Raw genomic sequence first — 12,818 nt, forward strand, 5'->3', positions numbered from 1 at the left:
CTGTTTATTGAAAATGGCGGTTACATAATACAAGAATCATAAGGACACTCGTGATTGATTGGCATGACGTCGCTCATGCGCACGTCACATGTGATTGGTCTCTTAGTCGATGCTCGTTGTCTATTGGCTTACGAGTTGCATGCGACTATTATACACTCGTCCAATTTATATATACGCCAGCTCGCTCCTACCACTCTTCATCGTTGCTCATGATTAGTGTACGTGGGTCATTATGGTGTGTACAAATATAACAGCACTTTTAAATTTGAATGCTTTCAGGTGAGAATCAGAACAAAGGTTCGGTAGATAACAGCGTGTACATGGCGTACATCCGGAGCGGTGGCAACAAGTGGTCCATGGCCATGCTGTTCGCGCTGTTCATGTTGGCGCAGATATTCTACTCTTCCACCGACATCTGGCTGAAGGAATGGTGAGTGGACTGCATCGATTTTATAATCGATAAAAAAAGAATCGAGTTAATGGTTTAATGACATAATATGGTCATAGATTGGTAGTAATATCGATTACAGGATAGTTTTTTATTCTTAGCTTAAAGTCGATATTGTAGATTTTTAATCATGTCGATTATGGTAGGTGCTATTACTCTCGATTGAGTTATTTAGGCATATGATGGAAACGCATTTAGAAATTCACTGATTATAATAGATTTAAACCTTAATTTGTGGTCATCGTATCCAGGGTGGACCTCGAGGAAGCTAACGGAGCGGCAATCATAGAAAAAACTAACAGCACACCCGCAGCACCGCCGCCAGGTAAAAATATACAATTATAATATGTATACAGGAAGTGGGTCATCCATATCAACCACGGCTCGCCGATCTCATCACCGTCACTTTTGGTGGCAAACTATTTTTTGTTTATCTAGTATCATTGCAAAATTTGTGCTTATATTGAGTAGAAAAACTCATTATCATTTCCGATTCAAAAACACAACCCAGTATAACAGTAGTATCGCAATCAGTTGCGTAACTACACCGCGAAGGACCTGTGGCCAAGTAATTGAAAGGCCCCCCTAATATGTAAACCTGTAGATTAGATAAACGACGTAGATTTTTACCGGCGACATTTTTTTAGGTATACACATAAAAACAGGACATTTAACAAAATTTTAGGACCCTTTGTATCCAGGAGCCTATAGCATTTTGCCCGTCCTACCAGCCCCCTTATTATGAAAAATTATGAATGTACATACCTTAGATTTAAATTTTTAGGGTCATTATTTTTTTTACTGAAAATTTTAGGACCCTCTTTATCCGGGGCCTCGCAACATTTTGCCTGCCCTGCTACCCTATAATAACTGACCGCAATACAATGTTACCTAGGCGGAAAATATATTAAAGTACATTTCATTCCAGTGGTGATATTCGAGGAGCTGCCGACGAACCGTTTCCACTTGACCCGCGAGCAATGTCTGTACATATACGGCGGGCTGATCGGCGTCTGTATATTCTTCACGTGGAACAAGCTGGTCGTGTTCTACAACACCTGCATCAAGGCCTCGATCACGCTGCACGACACCATGTTCAGGTAACGGGCTATATCTAGAGGATAGTTTAACACGTATCGATTTGTGACATCGTAGCTTCGAAACGAATGAATCGATTTTGATTGTCACGTTTACTTTAATGTCAGACATCGATATAAAGTTTGTTTTTGGATTTTACCTTAGTTTTTTATATTACAATTCTCTCTCAATGTTTCTAAGATGCCTTCACGGTCATGGGACTGAGGTGTTGGTCATCCGGAAAGTAAACGTTACAATATCTACCTACATTTTTTTTTTAATTTTCTGTAGTGGGTGTAGAGAACTCTACCTATTAGCACCCTTCTTGTCTATATCCATGGCCACGTTCGTCCCTCTACTATATCTATTGTCTATATCCATGAACATGTTCCTTACAGGGGCGTGACGAACGCGCCGATGTGGTTCTTCCACCACAACCCGTCGGGGCGGATCCTCAACCGGTTCTCGAAGGACATGGGCCAGGTCGACACGCTGCTGCCCATCGCGCTGGTCGACTGTCTCGGGGTGAGAATTAATTTATTACTTTTTTATAATTATATGTACTTCTTTATTTGTACTTGGATTTATGAAGTCCTACCAAGATCTTTAGGACCCAAAATCTAACAACCAAGACAATGGTCATCATTCGTATAATTTAGTTATGATCCCTACTCATCAGAAATATATGTGAGTCCGCCAGATGGAGTCTCATGAAATGTCAAGATCTTCTGGACAAATAAGCTGCTATAAGAAAGTCATATACTTTGTGTTGTGTTCCAGTTCTTTCTGGAGGTGATAGCGATCCTGGTGGTGGTGTGCCTGGTGAACTGGTGGCTGATCCTGCCGACGGGCGTGGTGGCGGCGCTGCTGATGCTGCTGCGAGCGCTATTCCTCGCCACCAGCAGGGACCTCAAACGGATAGAAGCTATAGGTACATTTGTTCAGCATTATCAGCTACATAAAGTCTACTGCGTACCATAGGCCTAATCTAAAGATTTTTCGATGGACCTTTCATTACACCTACTTATTGACATTACTTCACCTCACGCCATTCTGGGTCTTAAAGTGTGACATGAGGCACAACACAACCGTACACGTCGACTGTGATTGGTCGAGAGATCATCACGTGATTTACGCGTTAGTCTAGACCAATTAAAGTCACACGATACGGACGTTCGTGTCGTGTTTCGTATCTTTGGGAGGCTGATCTTCGTCGCTCTTATTTCATGGTCGGTAAAGCAACCGAGATTTCTAAGGTACCTCTTGTATTTAATGTGTTCATGAGCTGCGATGAGCTTACACTTCCTCGTTAAACAGCAGTTATAACTAAACCCACCATTTCAGCTCGCAGCCAGTCCTTGAACCATCTATCTGCGACGGTGAACGGTCTGACTACCATCAGGTCGACGCGCCACCACCAGCGCACGTTGGCGCGCGAGTTCGACAAGCTGCAGGACCTGCACAGCTCCTCGTGGACCCTCGTGCTGAACACTAACAGGTGAGAGTAGTACTAGCTTACTTACTAGTTTTCAAAAAAATTTACCGCGGAAATATTAAGTGTTGCACATCGTTGCTTAGGTTTTTGCAAGCTTTATTAAATTCTTGCAGTAAATTTTGATTATTGATACCCCCCCCCCCTTCTTTTTTTTAGTTTTTTTTAGAGTAGTACTAGCTTACGGACATAGCAACTATCACATTTTTGTATGGGTATGGTAAATTGACCTGCAGCCAAGAGGAGAAAGGTCCAGATGAACGGCCACTGACTAGAGATGTGTATCCTCCGCTAATGCGCAATAATGCTGGCCTGTAATACTTTAGCGGGGCACTAAGTCTTTATAACAGGTGAGAGTGGGGTCTAGTACTGGCTTACCGATGTAATAAGTAACCTGCAGCCAAGAGGAGTAGAATTCAATAGAACGTCAACTGAATAGAGATGTGTATCCCCCGTTAATCCGCAATAATGCTGGCCTGTAATGCTTTAGCGGTGCACTGTGTAGACTTTTATACGTTGTGGTACCGTGGTCGATATCCGAGCTATAGAGAGATATAAACTAATTCTCACCAGTCCCATGGAATAGAGAATCCAGACTTTCACCTGATATTGACTCAAGTAAGCTAATATTAGGAATATGATGCTTTTTTAGTAGACTTATATTATTTTCTTTTCCAGAGCGTTCGGTTTGTGGATGGACATGATATGCTGCATGTATTTAGCGCTGGTCACGTTCAGCTTTTTCGTCTTCGCCAGCGAAGGTTGGTAACTCTTTATAAATTGTTTTAAAGTTTTTTTATTGATTCTATTCTTGCATGTGCGTGTATTATAGCATCGAAGATAGTACAGCACCACGATACCATCATTGGTAAATAGCGAGAAAGGGATAAAAAAAAGTTAAATTCAACTGAAAGAGTCGATGTTTACTTCGCATTGTATGTACCAATGTCAATGAGGCTTAATTTCGACCATCACTAATGACTATTTACCACATTGACTTATAGCAGTGCTAGTTACGCAGTACTACACCCGACGTTTTGCAATGGTATGAAAATATAGAAACTTCCACATAGAGCATCGTCTGACTGAACAATCTCCCCAATTATTCCGGCCCTTTGAAATGTTTCAAATTCCAATTGTTATATTTCAGACACGTTCGGCGGTAAGGTGGGGCTGGCCATCACGCAGGTGATCGGGCTGGTGGGCATGTGCCAGTACGGCATGCGGCAGACCGCCGAGGTCGAGAACCAGATGACATCGGTGAGTCAACTACAGACTATTCCTTCAATATTTTTATTCATATTTAGTACATTTTCCACTCGTTTATAATATTCAGTTCCTAATTAATTGTCTGCGTGGCGTAGTTGTAGTTGGCGTAGTTGCGTGCGTGGTACAACCCGGCTCGGAGGATGTCTAACATTCGCGTAAAAGTAAGAAATCATTTTAAGGTCCCAAGTTTGATATTGTTGTTTTCTGTTCAGTATTAGCTAGGATTCTGGAATTTGTGTCTGATATGGCGATAGGGTCGCTCTCTACATCATAATAGGACATGATTACACCTCTGCCTACCCGTTTGGGGATAAGGGCGTGATGTGTGTTTGTTTTCATTCATATGTTATTTGTTTGAAGTTTTAAGCCAATAAAAATAATGAATAAATCGTAGTAAAACCTGAAATCGCAGTACTACTATCATTATTGTGTTTATTTATTTTGAGGTTCGGAACTAAAGACTTCCTGACCAATAAATTTTATAAGTTAGCACTAAGCAATAATATATAGTAAGCGATAATATAATATCAGCCCTGTTTTATATATTTGCCCACTGCTGAGCACGGGCCTCCTCTACTAATGAGAGGGATTAGGCCTTAGTCCACCACGCTGGCCTAGTGCGGATTAATAGACTTCACACACCTTCGAAATGCCTATAGAGCACTTCTCAGATGTGCAGGTTTCCTCATGATGTTTTCCTACACCGTTAAAGTAAGCGATAACCACATTAATATTTATAGTATTTATTTTTAACTCGTTAATAGGTGGAAAGAATATTGGAATATAAGAACCTGCCCGCGGAGTCTCCCGTCGACGTGGACGAGGCCGCTTTGAAGAAGCACCGTCCCGGACTTGACTTCGACAAGTGGCCCGCTAAAGGTAACCACTTTTATTACAACATCAATGTGACCATAGCGTTAGTAAATTAAATCAAATATTCTTCTTCATCTCTCTGGACATTGTCCCGAAAATCATATATAAATAATGAATATTTCCACCTAAAATCCCAGTTTAATTTCTGTGATATTTTTATCATTTTGTAGTTTAGTGGGAATATGGCGTGTGGGTCGGTATTTCTGATTGAGAGTGTGATGTTGCCTCTGCGTCAAGTTCTCTTAGAGTAATAGTGGTATTAGGACGTGTGAATTTAAAATTACTTTTTTATGATATTTATTTTGTTCGTAAAACACTTTTTTTTATTTCATATTTACTTTTCGAGTAGTTCATTATAGTGTTATTTTCAAGTAGATAACTATTTGGTTTCATTTAGTAGCGCAATGTTAAAATAATCCTGTAGAAGGCACAATTGCAACAATATAAATCACAGCCAGCATTATAATAGTTTCGAATTACTTTAATATATGTCGCCGCAGCAGCTCGTTATTCGTTGAATTGGTGAATTTCCGGAGCGATAGTGGCGCCATCTATCATTACATCGAGGAAGTATTAGAAAAGGAGGGAGGTCGACTGCTGTCAATATAAGGACCGGCCGAACAACGACGAAGAAGAATCTTGTAGAAGTTTTTGTACGAGTCTTACTTGGACGCTCGAACCGAGCAGATTGTGTATTCCACTAGTGTTACTATGCAGTAAATTGTTAGTGAAGTAAAGAAGTGTTTCAATAATTGAATAACTGTCTGGAAAATAAATATAGACCGGTGAAACTACCGGTCATGTAAAAAAATAACCAAGTAAAAGAGTTTTCACTCCGACATATATGATTTTATCGTAATTCCAGGAGAGATAGTCTTCCAAGATGTGTCATTGGAATACGAGAGACCGCCCAAGAGAGATGGAGAGCCCCCGAAGATCGAGGAGCCTGTGTACGCCATCCGCGGAGTCAACTTCACCATCAGGCCGGCGGAGAAGGTCGCCGTGGTGGGCAGGACCGGCGCCGGCAAGAGTTCATTGATTAATGCCTTATTTCAGTTAGTATCGACTTCTATTTAATTATAAGTGTTTTATATAGAGATAGTGTTGATAATAAATAAGATGTTTTGTCAATAATATATGTACAGTTACATGGTATGAATTTTATTGTAATATTTTTTTACGTATTTAAATGATGCTGGAGGCAGAATATTTCTGGATTGCTAGCAAAATACTGAAGCAATGCTTGACTGCAGAAATAGATAAAGTTACCGAGACGAAACTAACATAGTCGAATATTATCGATATATCTAATACACACGTGCGGTAAGCAAGTCCCGCGTGTGTTCCCCGGATACATATACAAGTGCCCCGTGGTGTCGGCAGGCTGAGCCGCACGTCGGGCTCGATCACGGTGGACGGCGTGTGCGCGGGGTGGGCGGGGCTGCGGCGCTGGCGCGCGCGGCTGTGCGCGCTGCCGCAGCGGCCCGCGCTGTTCGCCGCCACGCTGCGCGACAACCTCGACCCCGAGCACGCCTACTCCGACGCGCAGATATTCGCGGCTCTCGACCAGGTGCTCATATTATTGTTTTAGTACCAAGTTGCTCTTTTTTATAACTAAATTTTCTATTTTCTGTTTACCCACCACCACTACCAATTACCACTAACTTACACTAACACTGACCACTACAACTTTTGTAATTTTATGACTCGCTTGTGACAAAATTACAGATGTTGTAGTGGTTGGCATGAGAACTGAATATTCCCGAGAAAACAACTCGTCTGTTGGTAAACGTCACTGCTAAACAATAGTGACATTGTACAAAACGTCCAATTACGGAATACGACATACATTTGCTGCGCTCATTTTTTGAAATATTAACTATAAGTCTCATAATAATACAATAACCTTCAAATAATACTACAAAGCTTGTAACAAAATTAATGATGATGGCATCTATAATAACCGACACACAACTTTAACTTACTTGATAAAGTGCTCAAGTTTTATGAAAAATATCCCCCAACACGTGATCGTGGTTGGTAAGAGACCTATCAATTGTCGCACTTATCGTCGCCATTATCAAAAATACCTTAATTTTAATATTATTATCACCTGTCCAGTATCAATACAATTACCTGATTATTGTCTAACCACGTTCCATGATCCTTTGTCCATCCTATATCTCACGTGTCCTTGTGTGTCAGGTGGAGTTGCGCGACATGGTGAGCAACATGCCGGCGGGGCTGAGCACGAAGGTGGGCGACGGCGGCGGCAGCCTGTCGGCGGGGCAGCGCCAGCTCGTGTGCCTGGCGCGGGCGGCGCTGGCCGGCTCCAACGTGCTCATACTCGACGAGGCCACCGCCAACGTCGACACCGAGTACGTATTCACAAAAATATACAGCTCCCAAAACCTACTTATAGAAAGAGGTATCAAAATCAGCACAGATATGAATAAGTTTACAATATTTTGAAATAATAGAGTGGGTCAGTTCAATAACTATCGGTATGGAGTACGCCGTCGTAATACAACTTGCTTATAGAAAAAAAAGTAATAGAGATATAGCGAAATATACCCAAAAGCTTAATTTGGGCCACACATTCGAATCCCACATAAAAATAAGGGTGTGAAAAACCGATAAATATTTATATATACTGATAATACCATATCTATACTTATAAGCAGCAAAAGTTCGTGAGTTTGTTTATAGGTTTGTTCTTGAAGTTTGAACTGAAGAGCCGATTTTGATTTTTTTTACTGTTAGGAAGCTACATTGCTTCTAAGTGCTATATACTACTTTTATCTTAGAAAAAATAGTCCTTACTACTTGTATATACTCATACTTATGGCAGTCGACTCTATTATAAAGGATGCGCACACCACCACTGATTTATACCTGAACAATTAGCCTATATGATCACGCTATGCCTCAGGACGGACAAGCACATCCAGCAGACGATCCGGCGCCGGTTCGCGAACGCCACCGTCCTCACCATCGCGCATCGACTCAACACAGTTATGGACTACGACAGAGTCATCGTCATGGACAAGTGAGTAACATCATAACACGACACAACTCTGTGTAGTCATGCAAAGAAAATAAAATATTGATACCTTGCTAAACCCTAAGTATAGGTATTGCTATTTTTATACCGACATTTGTATATATCATAGATAGATCTTTAAGGGTTAGCAAGTTATAATATTCAGATGATATAAAAATTAAAAGCAGTCACACAAAATACGGTACTAGTTTGTTGCGTTTTGCATGGTTGGTGAGATTGGATTAGGCCCCAAAAATGGCTTCTTTTCTTAAGAGTTGATAAAGTATTCTTAATACTTCAGACACATTTAAAGAACTATTTGTTTCCGACTAGAATTTCTTTAATAAGCGTTAGCTAATTTATTTATTTTGTAGCACTTATAGAGAACTAAAGACGAATATCAAAAGGTGTTGTATCACTCAACTTTCGTTAAATAAGCCGTCCACAGAATAAACCGCTATCTTGGGTTATTATATCAATAATTTTTGTTTATAGGGGTCGTGTGGTGGAGTCAGGACATCCCTACGAGCTGCTGACGCAAACCAACGCGTTGCAGAACAAGGCAGAATTACCGCCGAGACGAGCTCTACTGTCTAAGAGCCAGGTAAATATGTGGTTAATTGGGTGACAAAGTAATTTATAGATTGCAGGAATGAGTTAACTGTCTTAGATCGACTTGAGGTAATAATTTTGCTGTTGGTACTCGTGAATTCAGAGGATCCAATGAAACTTTTAAGAACACACAGAAGCTACTTTGCATTTGTTTTATTATATAGCAACTAGAGACGACTAGGCCTGACGCCTGATGGTAAGCGCCTGACTATAAGCAATAGTAATGCCAGCCGAAACTAGAATACAGCTTCGTTCATCACCTCGACATAGGAAGTCATATATTTCTCAGTAATAATACTACCTACAACGTCATTTATTAACAGTTAAGATAACATGAAGATTTGTTTTAATAATTTAGCAGAACATTTTTTAGTTAGAATTTTTTTTATATAATGTAATATTTCTAGGCGCCGCTAGCGATACCGGAGAACTTCCCGTTCGACCCAACGTCCGGCGAGCGGCTCGACGAACAGAACGAGACGCTGCTGCTGTCCAGCAACAGGATACGGACATACTCTAACAGGTGAGGTCTGCTGGAGAAGAATATGCGTAGATTTTTGATACAGTATTTTTGCTTCTCACGCCCTCTATCCGGTCACCATGTAGTCTCCGAGATAACTAACCATTTGTGACTAAACATCTGCCTGGTGAAAAAGGAATTGCAGATGACATGAAAGGGGTAGCTATACAGTACAATTTACCTGCGTGACCAATAGCAATAAGCGTATCTCTCGCGGCATCTTCATTCGTTGCTTCGGACTAGCAACTAATATTCTTGTACACAACAGCAATTAGCATTTCGTTCGATAAAAATTTGTTTGATGAATAGCTTAGTATTGTTAAACTGTATACTTTATGTTATGGTTTTCAGATCGGAATCGTACGAGCAAGAAGGCGTGGGTATATTCAAGACCCTGGTCGAGCAAACGGGTCGGGAGACCGCCGCCATGCTGTACCAGATGGCTGAAGAAGTTAGTATTTTATAAAATAAAAATGATAATATTTGCTTTTGGTGATCGAGAAGCTCGCCTTCCTTGCCTTTCAAACCGCAAGCCAAGAGGCTACAATGTAGTAAAGTGACAGCAAAAATATATTCAGTTATTCTGGCGGATAAGAAAATATCAGCAATTAACGAATTGTAGTATAATGTTATGTCTAAATTATTTTTATTTTTCAATTACAGAGTTACAAACGCATGCAGGAAAGAAAAAAGAATACTTAAATAAAACAAGTTGGAACAAAACATTCCTTCATAGAAGGCTTTAATTTATTCACAGTATTGCCTTATTGTAAACCAAACAGTTGGCACAGTTGATAGACATTTTGTCGGACGGCTGACGGGCGTTTTGTCTAAAGTCTGCCTGAACTCAAAGTCTGATCTCTGCTCCGGAGAAAATCCGGGATTACAGCTATCAATCTTTATAGACTGCTTCAAATTAATGGGACATAATTGTTGTCAGGAACAACATGGTAATATTGAGACGTAAAATGCCAGACAAGTGACTAACTTCACGCTGATCATTGGTGAGAGTCTTCGTTGTGAAGTGTCTTGCTGTTGACCAGTGAAAAAATTGAGACCCGTGTTCTTGCCTTTCCCAAAATGTCGTCTGCTAACTTGTTTGGTATTACTCGCCTTAATAGTTGTGTTGCATTCCCAAAGGCGATCACGATCGAGCTTAAAAAAAATCAATCAGTGCCTTACAGTTAAAAATATTATAGATTTCTATTTATTGAGAGTTCATTGGCGCATCTTATATTTATTGTGCCCTGAAATTTCGAGAATTATTTAGAAGAAAAAAAAATTTGCGATGTTTAATATTGTGAATGCACCGAATAACACATTGTTTTTTTTTTTAATTATTGGCGTTGCAGTCAGACTGGCTGTGAGACTAATTCTATACGAATTAAAGTCAACATTACGCCGTTTCACATACATGTGAAATTAGCATAAAATCTACTCGGTATTTATTCGTCATGCTATTTTCAGCCATCTGCTTAATCATTTACGGTTCAGTTCCAAATTATAGGATAATCTTGTACTGAACCTACCTCAATTTAATTGTATGCTAATTGTGGTATATTTCTGATTTATTTTATCTACACATGTAAATATTAGTCAATTGCAGAACTTATACACGTCACGTAGAGTAGCAACACGTATGTGGAATATGAATTTATCGATGAATGTATTTCATCGACTAGGGGTTGGCGTAACTAGTGAGTAAAATTCCATATTTTTGTGTTTGTGTACTTACTAGTTTTAGCTAAGAAAGTGATGTTTTGAGGTACGGGTAGACGATGTGATTCGAGGAAATATCTTAATAATTATGTCTTCAATACATTCTAGTACTATCGATATTTTATCGTCAGAGATGATTACACTTGTTCTCATCTCTCCTATAAAAGCTAATAAAGCTGGCTTCAAGCGACTATGCCACTAGACGTTACTTTCTTATACCTTCTTTCCTCAATCAATCGCTAGTTACGCCAGCATCATCAAGTGAATTGTGATAAACATTATGATAATGTGTTACCAGTATTTTTGTTTCTACATTTTTGTATTAAAATTATTTATTGGATAGTCTAAAACTTTTAGATCATTTTTATGTAAATGCGTTTTTTCTTTAATTTACTCTGTCTGAATACAAAAAAATTATAATTATAAAAAAATAACCATAAGAAACCAAAAATCATTGGATATTACCAATGATTATTTGCATTTTTTAATGTTAATATCTGTGAATGAATAAATAAATATTTTAATTATATTTTCGATTAAAAACGCCTTTTCCATCGCAGTGATAAGAAATGAGACGCATTTGTCGACGGTGCTATCGATTTGTACGTCACTACAAATCATATTTTCTACAGGCATTTGTAACAATTCCAAATAGGCGAATTTATGTTATAAATAAAATACAATTTACTGAATGTTTTCATTTATTTGTGATAAAATAACACTCCCCCCCCCACACACGCATTTTATCCCTGAAGAGGTATGCAGAGGCGCAACTGATACACCCACTTTTTGCCGTGCGCATTCTATCCCATGATACGATAGAGAGCGAGCGTTTTGCCATATCGGGCATAAATTCTAAACATCAGGCTGAAAGGTACTTATTAGCAAACCCCAATATCATTGTGCGACTCGGGGATCGAACCCAAGACCTCAGCACTGCAGCCGTGCCGTAATTCAACTACGCTAACAAGGCAGTTATAATAAAAAAATACCTTTGATTATTATCCATCCTAGTTTTTTACGGCGAAAGTGCAGTTCAATAAATACACTTCTCCATCCATTACAGGTAAATAAAATCTAGATGTGTCTGCAATCTGCATTATTTTAAAAGGGATTCATTGATTTGTAAAATAGTAGTATATTTTTGGTAGTGCAAATGACCTATCGGATCTTAATGGTCATCGCTATTCGTAATCATACATTGCAGTGAAATCACCGAGACGGATCATCTGAAAAAGGAATGATCAAATGGAAGACCGAGAGGTATTTTTGAACTTCCGCAGTACCTATTCTTGAACGTAAGCAATGTAAAAACCAAATTTCAAAGCGGCGTGAGAAAATTTGCGATTGCTTTACCGACAGGTGAAATAACTCTATACTACTACTCTAATAGTGTCACTAACTTCGCAAGTTATTTAATTATTTATTGTTTTCATTGCCTAATGTTTACAGTACTCTTTTTAAGAAGTTAAAATTGATCCTAACTCTTTTACACTGCCATAGTGGGAGTTGCTTCATTGTTGTCATTGTTCTGAAGGCACCAGACATATTATTGCTTTAAATAAAACAAGGCAAAGACTTTATTATCTTCATAATTCTTGAATCTTCTTGTCTCTTTATTCTTGGAGGCCAACCAATTCGGTATAGGGCATCGGCGTTCACATTCACACTAACATTCATACATTTAATAACATATAAATTTTTCGTGAAAATATAATTGTAGTTTCACAGGTCATAGTGCTGTTTTCGAGTACAGGGCTCTGTA

General features: G+C 39.3%; 1 protein-coding gene across 3 annotated transcripts in view; it reads left to right on the plus strand.

The window, feature by feature from the left end:
• Positions 1-11,745, plus strand: part of LOC115446373 (probable multidrug resistance-associated protein lethal(2)03659) — a 53,641-nt gene extending 41,896 nt beyond the window's left edge. For all 3 annotated transcript variants that reach the window (XM_030173006.2, XM_037444701.1, XM_037444700.1), the window contains exons 18-34: positions 280-430; positions 700-773; positions 1,377-1,548; positions 1,924-2,050; positions 2,306-2,456; positions 2,870-3,023; positions 3,696-3,778; positions 4,168-4,277; positions 5,051-5,165; positions 6,025-6,214; positions 6,543-6,729; positions 7,365-7,537; positions 8,092-8,208; positions 8,698-8,806; positions 9,222-9,337; positions 9,686-9,785; positions 9,998-11,745. In XM_030173006.2, coding sequence (XP_030028866.1) covers positions 280-430; positions 700-773; positions 1,377-1,548; positions 1,924-2,050; positions 2,306-2,456; positions 2,870-3,023; positions 3,696-3,778; positions 4,168-4,277; positions 5,051-5,165; positions 6,025-6,214; positions 6,543-6,729; positions 7,365-7,537; positions 8,092-8,208; positions 8,698-8,806; positions 9,222-9,337; positions 9,686-9,785; positions 9,998-10,036 — 2,168 coding nt within the window. In that variant the 3' untranslated portion in view covers positions 10,037-11,745. The remainder of the gene's footprint in view (positions 1-279; positions 431-699; positions 774-1,376; positions 1,549-1,923; positions 2,051-2,305; positions 2,457-2,869; positions 3,024-3,695; positions 3,779-4,167; positions 4,278-5,050; positions 5,166-6,024; positions 6,215-6,542; positions 6,730-7,364; positions 7,538-8,091; positions 8,209-8,697; positions 8,807-9,221; positions 9,338-9,685; positions 9,786-9,997) is intronic.
• Positions 11,746-12,818: the final 1,073 nt, after the last annotated feature.

This window comes from Manduca sexta, chromosome 28 (genome assembly GCF_014839805.1).
Source record: "Manduca sexta isolate Smith_Timp_Sample1 chromosome 28, JHU_Msex_v1.0, whole genome shotgun sequence".
NCBI lineage: Eukaryota > Metazoa > Arthropoda > Insecta > Lepidoptera > Sphingidae > Manduca > Manduca sexta.